Raw genomic sequence first — 17,433 nt, 5'->3', positions numbered from 1 at the left:
TCTTGTCTTTGGTGGAATACAATTATACAAGGAACCATGCATCCACATAAATATATTCATGTTTGGCTGTTTCCCTGGATATGTCGAATAAATGATTACATAATTATTATTTCACACAAATTGATGACCGCAATGTGTTTCTTAGTATTATGCTATATCCAAACCTTACCTCACCTTATCACATAAACTACAGCATAATGAAATGACATAACTTCAACAATTACTCAAGATTTTTAGAGTGAGGACCCAGAAGACAAGAAAAGAATAAGATAACATAAAGTTGGTAGAACACATTTACGTGCAATTGCTTAACAAAAATCTTCCAGTGATACATCAATGATCAAGAAACCATATGGGATAATGCAATTCTAATTGTCTCAACAGTGCAAAACCCACTCTCCATGCTCCAATGATGCATAATAAACAGACATAACAAGTCCCATTGAAATATGGTAAATAACATTTGAAAATGAGTAACAATCACTTTACAGCCTTCTGTTTATTTTATGCTCTTACTCAAATGTAAATCATGGCACTCGTATTAAACCACAGTTAGGACCAATTGCTGATGCTTGGTGATCCCAGCCAACTCCAAGAAGAAGTTCCAGACTGATGAAAGTGATTTATGTGATGAAGTCTCTTTCATGTTCAACTGCATTGATGCTTCGTCTTCCAAGTATGGCACAACGTACTTTTTCATGTCGCTTTTAGAGATTTTCAGATGATTCCCCGACACATTTATGAACTTAACTTTTCCAGCTTCATCCAAGGTTTTCAAACCAATCCAGTCTTCGGTGTACAGCTTGGTCTGCATAGAATGAAACAAGTCATACAATTGAACTTCATTAACTAATTGAATTACGGGGTAAATGAAAGAAACTTTCTGAGTGTTATATAGGATAATCTGGAGATGCTTAAATAATGTTACCTCTTGCGCTGACAAAATAGGATCATAGGCCCCATCTGGGAAATATCCAAACCAGGAGGTCTCCCTGGGTATCAATATAGTGTCTTGTTCAAACTATCCATGAATTCAAGGAAATAGAGAAGTTAGAATTGCAAATTAAATCATTTCAAGTGGGCCACAAAAAGTTATATCTCTAAACCTCACCATAATAAGCACCAAATTCTCTAAGCTTGCAAATCGTTCCTTATATGTGGAATTTCTCCTATTTATGATTTCATTGTTCAGCTTCGGAAGAAACCTACACCCTTTTAAGTAGCCAGCAATGTCCTGTTGAACAGAAAAGTTGATAAAATATAGCTCTTGGATCCGGGAAAATGTGGTTGAAGCCATCATCTGAAATGATATTTAATGTATGGTTGCAACTGAAACAGGTTTAAGGTGTTATATGTCAACTAATCATTTCATTCCACACAAATCCCTATGAAATAATCCAGGCTCATATTCCCCGATAAAAAGTAGGAAGAAGTCAACTTTTTTTTTTGGTAAAGTAAAGAAGTCAACTTCTAATCCTGTATAAATGGTGAATTGCTAATTCCTAGTACCTACACAGTAGATCAGCTTAACAAAATATCCTTCAAGCTTTATTTCATATTTATTCAAAAAACATTTTCCAGCTGAACTGAAGTATTATACTCACAGTAGGGATTTTAAGATAACCACTTGGAGCCAAATGTTCCTGCAAACCCATCAAAGATAGGCATCTTAAATCGCATGAATTGCCAACAGAGATAAAATAACAAGAAAACTTTACCACAATAATCTCCACAGAGAAACCATTTTATTGAGGCAAATGTTACTGGCATTGTCTTTAATTTCACACAGTACATATGCATTTCACCTTCTTAAGAAACTTACATACAAAAAAATAAAAAATACAAATTAATAATTGGAAGCTCAATAAAATTTAAACCTGGATAAAGCTGCTGTAGACCTCTGACTTGATTAAGTTGTCCAGAAGAACACAAATCCATTCAGACTGCAAAAAGCAAAGCATGTCAAACCATGCTGCAACAACTCTCTCTCTCTCTCTCTCCAGAAACATGGACAAATAAATATATCACTAAGATACTAACATATTCAGTGTTAAGTGAATAACAGAATAAATATTTGATATTACTTATTGCGACAAAACGATAGAATATATCACAAATATACAAGTTAAATGTTTCAATATATCACTAATAGAATTTTTGTTAAAACCAGAGGAAAAAAGCGGAAGAAGCACATACTCCACAAAATGGAATAGAAGCGGTACCAGCATGGGGACCTGCTAGTGATATAAAATTTTTAACCTGTTTCACATTTAAATAAAGAACAGAAAATTAGTAATTTAGAAAATTGATTACCCGACAAAATAAGTCAGCAGAATGTAATAATAATGGGTGCTACAAGGTAAGAATGAATGATTATAACCATGTCCACGCGGCAGCGGGGCGTGGGGGGGGGGGGGGGGGGAGGAGAAATATTAAGGTAAAACATTGATGAAGATGATGGAAACTAATCAGGTAAGTGTGAGCTGTTTAAAACATAATGTTTTAGGCACACACAAACTTCTCTCCACAATTGACACATTACCCTTTTGGTCCGCTTTATACTAATTAGTAATTATTCCTAAAAAACAACATATAACATACTGTTTTAGGTACACAAACTTCTCTCCATTTATAGCATACTGTACCATCATGTACAAAAGAATATATGTATAAGGCTAGTACATACACATAAATATTGATAAAGAATAATGTTTTTTTAGGAAAAAGAATAGAGAAGGCATATATATTGTCAAACTAGTTCTTACAGGAGGTCCCCCGTCACAAAATTCAATTACTCCTCGACCAACCATGTTACCCTGTGAAACAAAAGGAATGTGGAATATGTTATCAACAACTAAACCATCAAACTGAAGAAAAGCTTTTGAATAGTAAAAAACTAAATGGATAAACTAGAATGAAAGAATGCAATCTAATCATTAAAAATCCTAAAAGGCAACTAAAACTTATAAAGTTAACATGAAGATTGCTCCACCTTTCACAAAGGTAATTACACAATCATTATCATTAAACTGCATTAAAACTGACAACACAGTTTGAAAAATGTTGGGTGTTCTTCAACTTTGTGACCAGGCAACATATTTGCAATCATGGGTCCAAGTACTTCATCATAATTGCAAAGTAAAAACAGAGAAGAAGAATGCAAGGAGAGACCATCAGCAATACATCATAGTCTTGTTAAAAAAACAAAAGATTAAAAAAAACCTCACGCACTCAACAGCTGAAAGTTTAAATGGACACAGATGAAGGTCTTTCTTTTTTAAAAACAAAAAAGCTATACAATTCTTATATTCATATGACAAAAACATAAGAAGTTTCGCGTGGTCCACAGATGGAGAAGAAACATCATATAGCAGCAGATGATGAAAGAAAAACACGAGTGGGAAACAAATCCCTTATACAAAACCTATCAATCACCTGAGAAAGTCCAACTATGTTGTAACCCTCACTTAATTCACTTATATTTTTCACCTGTAATTGACATGAGAGCTTGTTAAGAAAGATTTTATAATTTAATTTCCAGAATGAAGAAATAAAATGTATTACCAAACTATTTCACCACCTTCTCACAAGCAATGGACGTCTGCAAGCAGAAGAATAATAAATTATTTTAAAAAACTATCTATGAACATTATCGATAATAAGCACTCCTCATACTATTAGTTTAAGAGTCACCTGTTCCAATAAGGGCATAGTCCAGGAATCCCATGATCCATCCCCAATTTCTCTACAGAGAAAAAGGATATGAGTACATTCAGAAACAGGACTTGTGTTGTGTAAATCAAGAACTACATCTTAGCCTGATCAGAGGTGCACAATTTAATATAACAAAAGAGAGCAAACAATAAGCAGTAAACTTGGCAAATTGATAAAAAGTTTACATAATATTGATACATATTACAATTTCTTACAAAGTGTTCTTATTGTGAAATGTTTAGTTTATTAAACAATAGCTGAACACCTTTTGACAGCAGACTAAGCTAAGTTTTGACACAGTTCTGTTCTAATGAAAAAAGACTTGCCAATGCCCCACATCAGTTCAGGTGCGCATTTTTTTGTTCCTTAAAGAAGTTCCTCCTGGGATCTGAAAGTTAGAGTGCCCCTTTCTGAGTAGTGTGTTGGGTTTCAATTCTGTTTGGTTAAACTATTGCAAAGTATTTGTGTCGTACAAGCAGCTTAGGGGTAGTGTGGAATGTGAATTCCTGATCTCTAGTGTAGACTTAGAGTTGGGATATAATCAATAAAGAATAAGATGTTCATATTAATCATAGATATAGTAAAACAAATTTTTAATTGCATACATGCAATATCCTTGAGAACCAGACCAGTTGCTTAAGAGCTCAGTAAATTTTGTGACTCCTCGGTTGCTGCATTTATCTCCAATGCCTGTCAATAAATACAAATAAAATCCCAGGTTTTTAATAGTGAAACTAACTTCCTGACATCCTGTAAAAATATAATTGATTGCGACACAAGTCTACCATCAGAGAGTCTGAGAGACAAAGTCCAAGTATGCTTTAGAAGGACAAAAAAGTTCAAAGAAAAGTTTTACTTACTGATTTGATTCAGAAGCCCAAACAGTCAGATTCTGGAAGGTAACTATTGAAAGCAGATGTATAATGATATTACTTAGTTTTCTAAGTGAAAGGAAGAAGCAAAGAACAAAGTCACTGACAGAGTTCTTTGACAACTTGTCAGTCTCTATAGCATTGTAATATTTAAGATATGTCTATAATCAGCAACGTTTGTATGATCATTAAAGCATGCAAATGAGAGAGTCTACTTCTTCACAAGTACCAACTAATTCAATCTGTCTGCTTTTCTCTGCCTTTGTTTAAGACAAACTTGCATGGATATGATAGCTACCAAACTAGGTACATGCAGTTTTGAAGAACAATCTTTCTCATACAATTTTACAGCTTCGCAGTTACTTAGGAAACAAATAAGACCAAAAATTTATACCCTCTTGTTTGCCTATTGTTTCTTAGTTGCCAAAGAAGACGAAACTTAAAAGCCAATTTTCCACAGATGTAATTCCGTACACTATTTCACATCAAAACATAGCTAAACTGTCAATGATCTTATGAACGATGAATTCATTTCAACATTCCACCACCAAATACTAATAACTTTCTCAGCAAAGGGTAATAGTAAGCAAAACCTGACAAAAGAGCATAGCATAGTGAGCATCAACCCCAATGGAAAAAGAAAATTGATGGATACCAGGACTGGCATTCGAAAAGGGAAAAGAAAACCTAGTAGTGTCACAGAAATGGAAGCAACTAAACAGCAGAAAATAATCACTTTTCTCATAAAAAAATTCCAACTTTGTCATTGCATTGTTTGTTCATATCACAAAAACAGAAGGTACCAACAAAATTCAATGAAAAGATATTACAAGGTGTAAAACCCATGAGATTGAAAGGAAAAACAAGATGATGAGAAAGATTACCATGGAAAACAATGAAAGGAACAGAGTGTGTCAGTGGGATGAGAGTGATGGTGAAGGAGAAGATGAAAATGATTCGAACTAGAGGAGAATTCATTTCCGTGAACTGGGTTTTGCTTATAGTTGCTAAAAAAGCTTTGGGGATTTTGGAGGGGTTAAAACTTGGGATTCCTATGACTTTGGGTGGTGTACTATCCCTGGTAACATGGTTTTTCTTATTATGTTTACAGAGAGAAATAGAAGGTTTGGTAGACTGGAAACAAGTCCGCCAACGACCCTTCTTACTGCTGACTATATTGCTATAAGTAGACCCACTTGGTTTCGTCCTTTTTCCCACCCTATCCAAATGTCATTTGAAATTTTGAAGCACCAGCAAAAGATGCACTAATTTAAACATTTTGGGCTCTATTTTAAGGATGAAAAATGTTTTCCAAAGATGCACTAAATAGCAGAGTTAAAAATATTTTAGGATTAGATACCAAATAGTCAACTAGGGACAAGACTTTTCTTTTTATTCCTAGACTTTTCCTTTTATTCCTATAGTGTTCTTTTGATGTTCTATGAGATAGAAGATTTTGGATGTTTTGCTCACTTCTGTCAATGAGATAATTCTTGCTGAAATTTAGATGATCAGATTGTTGAATTTAAGATGACAAGATCCTTGATGAGAGTAGATCATGACTAGACTTCCATCATATTGTTGATGTTGTGGAGCTCTTCATCTGTAAGATTATCTCAAAATTGAGCGTCACTTTCTTCTGTTTGCTCTCTATTTTCTAATATTTCTTTTATTTTTTCAAAAGTATCTTTAGTTTCTTCACTCATGTGGAGTACAGGTCCAAAAGGACTGGTAAAAATATTCTCTCTACTGTAGAAACTTGTGTTGTCATCTTCTCCTATTAATTTTAGCTGAGGGCAAGTGTCATCAAATCTATCAAAGTCACAAATCATGCCACCTCTATGTCTCTTAATGTGCTCTATATTAAGTGTCCATCTGTAACCTGCTATTGGAGAAATAAAATATTTGCCTTCATCAAAGACTGCTAGATGATATGCTTGATTGTGAACATGGTCAGAAACCATTCTGGTGGATTAAATATAAATATATATTGTCTACAAGTCTAAATCCGTCGTCCACCTATATCATAACATATTTATTAGTTACACCACGTGGTGATGTTACGTACGGTTATACAAATTTTTCGTCTTGAACATCAAATTTGGAATATTCTTCACATAACATGGAATTCAATATACATGTATGCACTTCATATCCATAAGGAAAATTTTTGAAATTTGAAAAAAAAAAAACCAAAATAAACATTTCTCATTTTTCATTTATCAAGAGGAAACTTTCATAACTTAGCCTCGAGGTCCAATACATCATGATGAAAATGTTCCTAGCTACCAAAATAAACTTGATAGCAAATCATCAAATTAAATGAGAAATCAATCATAATCCAAATCTCTAAAATCATGGATATTAAATGGACTATAATTAAAGGTTGAATATTACTTACTATAATAAAAAGGGTTGGACGTGCAAATAAAAGGGATATATTAATTTTAGTTAGGACTATTATTTAGGGCTTGTTTGTCATTTTTGAAATTTGTTATGATGATGTCAACATTTTACTAATGGAAGGGGTTTATGTGAAAAGAAATTAAACTTGAGGTAGTTAGGGTGTGAAATTTGAAAATGTAGGGTTTATGTGCAATCAGGTCAAATCTTAGGAGGTGTTTGTGTAATTTAACTCATAATATGAATGGTGAAGTGTATATGTTCATCTTAGTAAAGGACTTCAATCTAAAAAGAGTTTTTATACACTATGCTTATACTTATTTCAACCTTAAACTAAACCCTTTGTAAAAAATGACTAGACTAATGAATTTAATAAAAAATACAAAATAATTATTAATAATAACAACACAAATAAAAGAATTTTTTTTCCTGAAAATAAGCTTTCGATTTCATTTGAGATTGTTGCCAATATATGTTTTCATTGAGTAAAAAACACTTTTCAAGTGTTTGTGACAATGGAGGGACTCATATGATTTTCTTTGGTGGGTTTCATGATGTGAGTGTGACAAAGAGGCTAGAATGGGTTAGCTTGAAGGTTTTTAAGCTCCGTGTTGGTGTTTTCTCGATATATGAGGTTGGGGGCTTGTGGGTTTCGACTTTCGAGTTATGGATGAGAAAGGCTTTGGATGAAAATGTGGTTGAGAATGATGGAGACAATGTTGCAATGAGATAGGTTTTGAGCAGGTAATGGAGATAATTTACTCTTTTAAAATGTGTTAGTTTTAAAATTTTAAAAGTGTAACATGTTTTAGAAAAGCTTTTTATGTAAGCAAATGTGTCTTTTTTAGAAATTTCAATTTTTTAATTATGGGAAAAAATATAAATGATCTGTTTGACTAATGTCTATACTAGGTTTCATATGACTCAATTCTTTTTTTGGCCATGAATATGACTCAATTCAATGTAGTATTGCCCAAGAAAAACATTATAATCCAATGTATATGAGCGGACAGAACTGGACATGTGAACTCATCAATCATCACCGGAAAGTTCAGAAACAATAAAAAATTCATCATTGGTCCCACGTGCGAGCCATGTTTGATCAGATCCGACCACCACATTGCTGATTGGACCGTCTGAGAGAGAGAGAGAGAGAGAGAGAGAGAGAGAGAGAGAGAGAGAGAGACAGAGTGACTGTGTGAGTCTGTGACTGTGAGAGAGGGAGCGAGAAAGAGTCCCACCGAGAGCTTTCTCTTCAAATCAACCAGAATTCGACACGTCTCACTTAATCGGTCACCGAGCAACTCGCTAAAGTGTGCAGGCGGTGACATGCTGTTCCTCGCTCTTACCCATTAAAGATTTCCTCAATCTCAGGTTGCTGTCTCTGTCTCTGTCTCTCTCTCACTCTCCCTCTTCTGAATTTTTGTTTAGGGTTTAGGGTTTAGGGTTTTATTTTTGGTATTGAAAACAGAGATTCTACTTGTGTTATCAATTTCTTTGTTGGTGGTTTGAATTTGCGGGCCTTTGATGTTAAGACAAAAGAGTCGTGGGTTTCTTTCCTGTTATTGTTTTAAAAATTGAAACTTGGTGCCCCCGTCTTTGGCTTTCTTCTTCTTTTTGGGTTTTCTCTAATTTGTTTCGTGGTTAAATCTTTTGGGTCTTCTGTGTTCAATTGTGGCTTGATGTTTTGTTACCAGTGTTGAATTTTGTTCTTCAAAAAGTTGGGGATTTCCTTTATTTCCTTTGGTGCTCAAAACTGTGGGTTTTGTTTGGTGTACTTGGCGGTTTAGTTTCTCTCTCTCTCTCTCTCTCTCTCTCTCTCTCTCTCTCTCTCTCTCTCTCTCTCTCTCTCTCTTTTTCCCCCCCTTAACTTTGAAAAAACTGTATAGTTTCCACTTGTTTGTTAGGGTTTTTGTTCACCTGCTAAAATTTGTGGGTTTTCCTCAATTTATGTGGTGGTTAAGTTTTGTTATGCAAACCATAATACTTGACTTTGCATTTTCATAGAACAACTAAATGAAAAACAAAGTGGGGTAGGCAGTAGTGTGGGGGTTTCTCTAATTCATTTGATTTGTGTATTCATATGGCTGCAGTTGTTGTTGTTGGATTGAAATTAACTTGCCTGGTTTTTAATTATTTTCTGATTGCTAGAAGGAAGGAAACGATTTTGCGTGAATTTGCAGGATGGGTCCTGAATTGGAGCTGAACCCAAAGTCAGAAGCTGCAATAGAAGTTTTAGCTGTTAAGGAGAATGGAAGTACCCCGCCAGACCTGGAAGATAAGTTTATGCCTTGTGTGAGTAACTACAAAGATAATATCTTTGACATGGAAGGATCATTGGTTGGACAAACTACCGCATCAAATAGATGTGAGGATGAGGAGCTAAATATAACTGATTGTGTAAGTCCCGACAATGTTCAGATGGTTGAAAGTGAATGCTTGGATTTGACAGAGAATTCGAGTTCTTTTGGTGATACAATATCTGGGACAGAGAATGGTCCATTGTCAGATTGTGATGAAGTTGAGTCACGCTTATGTGGAAATGCATCTGTGTCAGTATATGATGGATATTATGATGCATTTCGAACAAGGTACGTTGTGGTTTGAATTATTTAATGTATGTCTTACTTAAACCTTGTCTATAAGGTAGAATAGAAAGATGTGCAAACCTATGTTCATACCTTCCATACAATCGTAAAGGTAAGTGATTCTCTTGTTTGCATTTTAAAGCTTATTTGTCAAAATATTGATTAAATATCAAAGTTCAATGTAATTTTTTCTGAATAAGTTTGTAAAATGGGGTCTCCCTTTTTGTTGTACCAAAAAACCTTAGCCTGTATGACATATATGATTTTTGAATTTTCTTAGCTTGAGGCCTTGATGAGAGGGATTTGGGTTGGCTTCACTCGTTTTAGTAAAATTTTTTAGCCTTTGAATGTTCCCTTAAATGAATCTTAGGGATGGAAATCTAGGCCTGATTGGCAGATATGTGACCTGCAATGCTAGGAAAAAGTTGATGGGGATGGGACTAGAAGAATATTAACCTCTGCTTACTGGATGGGGATGGGTTCATCTCTGTCAAGAATCTCTGCTTATAAGATGAATTTAAATCTCTGCTTACAAGATGAATATTAATCACTGCATATGAGTTGAATATAATCTCTTTATTCTTTTTAGATATCTAAATAACCTTTTTTTAGACCAATACACCCTTTTTCTTTTTCTTCCTTTTCTTTTCTTGGTTGGAAATATTGTTGGACGGTGTTTGATGTTGAAGGATGGTGGTGGTAGCGTTGAATGTTAAACTATGTTGGTTGTATTTGGGGATGGTTAACTATGGTGGTTGTGTTTTTGGATGTTTAACGTTTCATAAACAGTAGTTATCTTAATGTTCAACTTGTATTTCTAGTGGGCTTGGTTTTTTTTCTGTCTACTAAAATGTCTTGATTAATAGTGCCGGATTTTGTTTGGTAGAATTTTTTCTGTTTTAGTGATGTTATATGCTGGTTAATTTTATATTGCTAATTGAACTTAGATTTTTCAATTACATTTAAAAGAAATTATATTTAATTTCTCTGTACATTATTCCATACATAAGTTTTAAAACACTTCAAAATTATACATAATTGGCAGTTGGGGATGGGGACAAGTTATCTTAGTGGGAATGAGGACAAGGAATGGAATCTCGACCCTAACCCTGCCCATTGCCATCCCTAATAAATCTTCTCACACCTTCAGTTATGGGTTTAAAGGTAAAGGGACTCTGTCTGGAACTTGGTAGCCATCCTTGGTGCATGGGGAGCAATCATATCAGCATTTACTTCTATTTTATCCATACTTGCCTGCATGGTAATCATATCCATGCTTCCTAGGAATTCACTTGTCTTAAGTGGGTTTGGGTTGACCATCACCACGTTAATAATATTGAATTTCCAATAAAAAAGGAAGAGATCTGTTGTTTTTTTTTTTGTTTGATTCAATATCATCTGGTCACTAGTCTTGCCTTGTCAGTTGTGTTTGATTGTTTGTGATAACATTCTTTATATTTTGACTATGTGATCGATAGTTCAGTCTTGGTCAGGTACATATGTTGAGGTTTGTTAACACTTCTTTGAACATCAATTAGATTGTGGATCAGCAAAGGCATAGTTACAAATTTATTCTGATCCAAAGGATGTAATTTCTTCATTCTTTTTAATGATACTGCTCACCATACTTGTTGTCATGGGTACATATTGTTTCTTTGTTTGACTGATTTTTTTGTCACATTGATGTGGTTTTATGTGTGTATCTAATTTTCTAGGAAGAAAAAGTTGACTGTTCATTGGAGGAAGTTCATACAACCTCTTATGTGGCGCTGTAAATGGCTAGAACTACAGATTAAGGAACTTCGGTCCCAGGCCCTGAAATATGATAGGGAACTTGCAGAATATGATAACATAAAGCAATTTGAATTTGAAAGGTTCGCAAGAGAAGGTTTTGATGCAAAGTCAATACCGTTTTCTAGTCAAATTCAAAGAGAGAAAGTCATGAAAAGGAAGAAAAGAAAGAGAGTTGAAGATACTACTGATATAGCGTCATATATGTCACACCATAACCTGTTCTCCTATAATGGTATGAAGTTCACAAATTTTGCTTCATGCACTGTTGCCAACTAAAAGTCTGATTTGTGTTTATATGTTCTTTCTGCTTTTCAGAAAATAAGAGGTCTATTGCTAATGCTGCTTCTATGGAAGATGATTTTGGTACTCTAGGTAAGCAAGGATATCGATTTGACTTTAGTCTTGGGGGTTGTATACGTTGCTTGTACAGCTGAACTTTCCTTACCGGGGGGTCCGCATATAAAAATACATGTATATGTGTGTGTGTGTGTGTGTGTATTTGTGTTTTTTATATGTATTATGTGTATCCTCAGTTGCTGGTTACTCTCTTTTCCTACCACTTAAATTCTTCAACCGAGGAGTTTTTAAACTCCGATTTGTTGAAGGTAAACCCTCTTAGTATTTACACAATAATTTGGACCAGCTTATCTTATCGTGAAAACAGTAGAAAGCCTTTACTAAATTTGCATTTACTCCCATTATAAATACGTCAATGAGAATTTTTTCCTTTCCCCCTAAAGTGATATCTCGTAGTGCTTACCCCATCCTAGGAAACCAACCTGTACTGGTAACTAATTCTTTGCTAGTGCTTTGTTAGCCTTTTAACTGTTGTGCATGAGTTCTGACTTTTGATTCTCAAGTTTTTAACTGAAATTTTCTTTTAGTATACATAACATGAGCATTCTACTTATTCTCTGTCAGAAGTGTGAATTTGAAAGGTTAGACTTTGTCACGGAAAACATATGGTCAAGAATTTAATATTACAATGTCAATACATACATAGCTAAATTTAATTTAATCTAATTGCCATACTTTACCTATAGTTTCTTAGATGTTGGAAGAGGTTTGTAGATATAGAGCATTGTGCATTTTCTGGAACTTCACAGCATTTAATTTGTTCAGTGGAAATTTTGAGACTTTGAATTGCCTTTTGGTTTTATGCTATATTGTAACTATTGTGAACAGATTAATTGTGAATAAAATGTTCTGTATATTATTGTTTATTGTTTAAATCTATTATATGAGCACACAAAATTTTTAAAGAGACCTTTTTTTTTTTTTGATATAGCAGCAGGTAGAACTAGTTATGGCAATAATGAGTTTGAGATAAATGATATATGGTCATCTCTTGAGTTCAGAGATGGTAATAGTTCCTTGGAAGATATTCTTTGGAAGATTGAAGTGGTACATTCACAAGTCTGCCAGTTGAAGACCCGAATTGACAAGGTGGTGAATGAAAATCCAGGAAATATTTCTTCCATAAACAAGTTCCTAGTACCATCTGATGCGTTGAAGGGCTTTGCACAAAATCCTGCTTCTCCTCCTGAAAATGGAAATAGATTACTAGTTGAAACTCTACCAACTGCATCTCAGCATATTTCTGAGTGTAACATGGGAGATCTATTTTTGTCTGAGAGTGCGGTTCCAAGCCATGGAGAGCTGACCCCTGTTCCTGGTATGACTAGAAACACAGATCAGCCTTGGGTTGGCTGTATACATGAAAATGTAAGTTTTTCCTTTATGAAATGGTTTAAATGCTCTCATTTTCCTTTGTTGGTAACTTGGTATAAAATTTTTGGTAATAAATTAATACTTATGACTGTGTTTATTGATATAGTATCTTTTCCTATTAATCCAGCAGCCGATATTTTATTTTTCATTTTTTTTTTGTTCTGTATTGAAAGCTGCGAATGATAATTTTAAAGGTTTTGACATTTTTCTGTTTTCTTCATTTCCCTTTCCCAAAATGATATCTGGTACTGGTTTTATGCAAAGCTTGACTGATCTCTGGAAAAGAATTGTCTCAACAATTGACATGATAAAGTAATCTTGTTGTAAAGACCACAGTTTGGTCTAATATCTTGGTGATTATTGAGGTCTATCTGTTACTTTTTGCTGTTTACGAGTTGACATAAATTGACCCAGTAACTTGCTGTTATTATTTCCCCCATCATATCCCAAGTTTTAACTGGCAACTAAACTTACTGGGAAATGTTGAAGCTTGGCATTTTTTGTTACCATTAAAGACTTTTAGCTGTCTCTAACATAACCCTCGAGTAGTGCTCGAACTCAAGGGGAGCTCGAGCACTTGAAAAAATGGCTGAATGTCTTTAAAGAGCACAAGTGGGGCTAGTTTTTCAAATCTCCAAAACTTACTATAGTTATTTCCCCGACTCCACCCCTCAATTTCACAAGGTGGTACCAAATGCCATCTGTTATTTTGTCCTGTAATCATAATTAAAACCGACTCTTGAAAATGTTTCTTTGGGATATGACTATAATACTGGACCAATCATAAAGATGGCCATCTGTGTTCCTTTATGTTGTACTGTGACACAATATATGTTCGACTAATTTTTCCTTGTGTCTTCAGGCTGAGAATGGATACCTTATACCTAATGCAGTTAAGGAAGAGCCACATGATTTTGAAAAAGTTGAAGATCAGCTCATACAGAAGCCTCAACTATCAATTGAAGAGCAGAAAACCAATTTTCCTGTTCCGGGTTCGAAAACTGTGTTGCCCACAAAATCCAGTGCACCTAAGGTAACCCAAGAGTCAGTTTCAACCACCAGGACTGATTTCCCTTGGAACACAAGAAATCGGGGGAGGCGAAAAGCTGGCTCGTATAGGTGTATCCAGAAATCCTCAAGTTAGCTGGATTATAAGTGACTATTTTTTTTTTCTTATGATATATTTGTATATGCTGCTTATTCTGCTGTACATGCTTTATCTCGTTCTCTCATACATGCAAATATTACTGTACATGCTGCTTATTTAGGCAAACACAATCCATCCTGGTGTATACATTAGTATCCTGATTCCTGATTGATGTTTTCAGTAATTGAATTTGGGCATTATACTTGGACTACCATGTTTTAATGTTAAAGTTGTTGTAATAATTGCGTAGATTTGTTAAGCAATTATGGAGTAATTTGAGTTTTTTGAAAGGAGCAAATTCTGTGAGTAAAAAATTTTCATGACTGGTTTGCACCCAGCCAATCTGGGTTTTAAATTTTAAGTTTGAATTGAAAAGACAAGAAGTATTAAAAGATTTTTTGAGGGGCAAACAAAGTAATTTCATACCTAAAGCCTAAAGGAGTTCAAATAAAATCATCCCTGCCCGAAATTAAAAGCAGAAAAGTTAAGAGGGTTTCCTATGTGCAAACAGAAAAGTTCCTCTTTACAAACCTTTTAAAAGAAATCGCCATCACTGGTTATTTTTTCTTTCTTTGGTTTTACTAATTATGAAAGGGTAAAAAAAGGTTCAAATATGTGAAAATTAATAGCTTATTTTCACATTTACCCCTTGAAATAGTTTTGTCTTACTTAACCTCTTTAAAATTTATTGTTTCAATTTATTCCGTGTAAGTTTCTTTCGTTTCTTACATAATTCAAAACCGTCAAGTTCATTCGTAATTGAGAAAATAAACTTTAAGGGGGTGAAGTGAAACAAAATTATAGTTTTAAGAGATAAATATGCAAATAAGTCAAAATTAATAAAGGGGCAAGGTGGGCAAATAAGGGGTTTGAAACTGAGTGCCCAATCACCTCCTGTTTGTAGACCGATGGTTTGATACCTCTCTATACGATATATTTTTTTTACTGATACATTTCTCACAAATGATTTACCTTAGACAGAGTTTCCACACCATAATTTGTAATTACAATATACTTATTATACATATGCCTGCTCCACTATTAGATTATAATGAAATTATACTATAGACAGAACTTCACGTTGTTATTAATGGGCATACCGGGCTTCTCATGCGTCTTGAGGTTATGATCAAGATGCTATTTTTCCCATGAAAACTCTTCTGGAGATCTTCACAGAAATGAGTGCTATCACTGTTGCAGTCGGCACGAAGAAGACGTCGGGGATGGCCTTGATGATCTTCAGCTGGGGCACATATTTCTCCCCTGCTCTTTTAGCAGCCATGGCTACTGGAGGTGTTACTATTCCTGTGATCATGGTAGTGTCATCAACCTTGCTAAGGCTCACACTCTTCTTCATGAACTTGATGATGATGTCCTTCCTTTCTTGCTCTTTGGCTTGTTTCCAAAGTAGGAATACAGCCTGCTAATTGTTAGTGTGTTAGAGAGAGAGAGAGAGAGAGAGAGAGAGAGAGAGAGAGCTTGGCATGTGAAGATGTATGGTTGATTTGAACTCACCTCGACTTCCTTGCGTGATGGCACATCGTAGTGTTTACCAGGCAAAGCAGAATTAAAGGTGCTGGATAAGATTGTGTTAAGGGGAAAAGATTAGATGCTGTTATGCGGTAATTGTAGAAAATGATACATAACAAAACCATGGGGTTAGGAGCGAGGGTATAAAAATGGATTAGGATTAGAATAGGGCAATAATCCAATCTGTTATAACCTAAAAGAAGAAAGATGTATAACATAACATAATAACATATAGAAGAAGCATACCTATAACTTGTAACTGAAAAAAGAAAAAAAAAAAAAAAAGCATACCTATAACTTGTAACTGAAAAAAGAAAAAAAAAAAAAAAAAGCATACCTATAACTTGTAATTGAAAAAAGAAAAAAGAAAAAAGAAGCATACTTACAAACAACTTATATTCTTTGTCCAAAATTTATGGATCTGCTGAAATTTGGGTCAGAAGATTTACAATAGAATTCGGACTATTTGAAATTTGTTTATGGAGTTATTCTCCAGTATAGGTCTTCTAAATCAGATTCAACGGTGGAGAAACAAGTCTTTTTTAAGGACCTTATTAAAGAATAATTTTTATCTTTTTATAATAATATGCTTTTAGACTGATTAAAAAAGAAGAGTTCTTTGGCAGGGAATGGTTTGTTCTTTTGTTTTTGTTTTTGTTTTTTTATTTTTATAAGGGTTAAAATGTAAAAACCAGAAATCATATTACATGATGAATTTTCACTAATATGAGAAGAAAAAAAAGGAACCAATGCGGGATGTGAGAGTGCATTAAATCATTCTCTCACATCTTGTATCGATCCCGCATATTAGTGATTACACTTGTAGATGCTGGTTTTACTTGTGAAAATAGATATTTTAATTTGTTAGTGTTGACAATGGCATATAGGACGCTTGAAGAGGCACAATTTATGTAGTGTTTAGATGATTTGAATGCAACTAAAATATTGTCTATTATTATTTTTAGCATTATGAATATTGTAATTAACATTTGGGTACTTGTGGTTACACTTATACACGCTTACTTGAAAATATCAAGAATGGCGATGTGGAAGTCCTCAAAATCTTTGATATCTTTCTCTATGAACTGCTTGTACACCGTTCCCATTACAAAATTCAACATCTGGGTGGATGGCAGCCCTGTCATGCAAATAAACCGCTCAAGAACTTCAGAAAGTGTTATACAAAATGAAAGAATTTGTGAAACAAAAACAAAGTATGTGAAAAAATGAGGGGATAAAACCCAAAAGTAAAACTCTGAATGCCAACTAACTACATAAAATGAAAAAGAAAGTGAACCAACCTCTCCCCATGATGCTCATATACATTCCCATTTTTTAGAAGCGTTGTCATAACTGGTCCAACAACAATGTCTGCATAAGTATATGTATTGGGAGAGAGAGAGAGACATAGAGAGAGAGAGGTTTGAAGGTATACGGAATGTTCTGTTTTCTCAATGCAAGCAAGGTATCCACTGTTAATTAGGCCTTCCATCCTTATTTGAAATCTGATTCTTCGCTTGGAACCGACTGCTAGCTTGGGGTAGGCATGTGTTGTTGTGTCCTCTACATGGTATCTCGTACTGAATTGCAAAGATATCTTTCTGTTGTTGCCATATATACAAGTATTGTTTTTGTTCTGGTAAACAACACTTCT

The 17,433-nt window shown here is 34.4% G+C and overlaps 3 protein-coding genes across 6 annotated transcripts; 1 reads left to right on the top strand and 2 right to left on the bottom strand.

Annotated features, from left to right (window-relative positions):
- Positions 1-254: 254 nt before the first annotated feature.
- LOC147290945 (alpha/beta-Hydrolases superfamily protein) lies at positions 255-5,689 on the bottom strand. Its single transcript, XM_086236490.1, has 12 exons — positions 5,471-5,689; positions 4,320-4,404; positions 3,694-3,745; positions 3,581-3,601; positions 3,436-3,489; positions 2,766-2,816; positions 2,197-2,259; positions 1,878-1,943; positions 1,605-1,643; positions 1,112-1,234; positions 929-1,021; positions 255-808 (listed from the first exon to the last, which is right to left on the bottom strand). Exons 1-12 carry the CDS (start codon positions 5,562-5,564, stop codon positions 542-544), a joined length of 1,008 nt encoding a protein of 335 aa, XP_086092616.1. The 5' UTR covers positions 5,565-5,689; the 3' UTR covers positions 255-541.
- Positions 5,690-8,028: 2,339 nt separating this feature from the next.
- On the top strand, positions 8,029-14,460 carry LOC147290944 (uncharacterized). Of its 4 annotated transcripts, none has more exons than XM_086236487.1 (6): positions 8,029-8,363; positions 9,173-9,580; positions 11,293-11,603; positions 11,687-11,743; positions 12,660-13,096; positions 13,965-14,460. In XM_086236487.1, exons 2-6 carry the CDS (start codon positions 9,174-9,176, stop codon positions 14,244-14,246), a joined length of 1,494 nt encoding a protein of 497 aa, XP_086092613.1. In that variant the 5' UTR covers positions 8,029-8,363; position 9,173; the 3' UTR covers positions 14,247-14,460. The 4 variants fall into 4 exon arrangements, with proteins under 4 accessions (XP_086092613.1, XP_086092612.1, XP_086092611.1 ...); XM_086236486.1 differs by having other exon boundaries at positions 9,144-9,580; XM_086236485.1 differs by having other exon boundaries at positions 8,031-8,363; positions 9,141-9,580.
- Positions 14,461-15,119: 659 nt separating this feature from the next.
- On the bottom strand, positions 15,120-17,307 carry LOC147290943 (calcium ion-binding protein). Its single transcript, XM_086236495.1, has 4 exons — positions 17,081-17,307; positions 16,803-16,917; positions 15,765-15,825; positions 15,120-15,669 (listed from the first exon to the last, which is right to left on the bottom strand). Exons 1-4 carry the CDS (start codon positions 17,109-17,111, stop codon positions 15,379-15,381), a joined length of 498 nt encoding a protein of 165 aa, XP_086092621.1. The 5' UTR covers positions 17,112-17,307; the 3' UTR covers positions 15,120-15,378.
- Positions 17,308-17,433: the final 126 nt, after the last annotated feature.

This window comes from Dryas octopetala, chromosome 3 (genome assembly GCF_963921425.1).
Source record: "Dryas octopetala chromosome 3, drDryOcto1.1, whole genome shotgun sequence".
Taxonomy (NCBI): domain Eukaryota; kingdom Viridiplantae; phylum Streptophyta; class Magnoliopsida; order Rosales; family Rosaceae; genus Dryas; species Dryas octopetala.
This window is presented reverse-complemented; position numbering and strand designations above follow the sequence as displayed.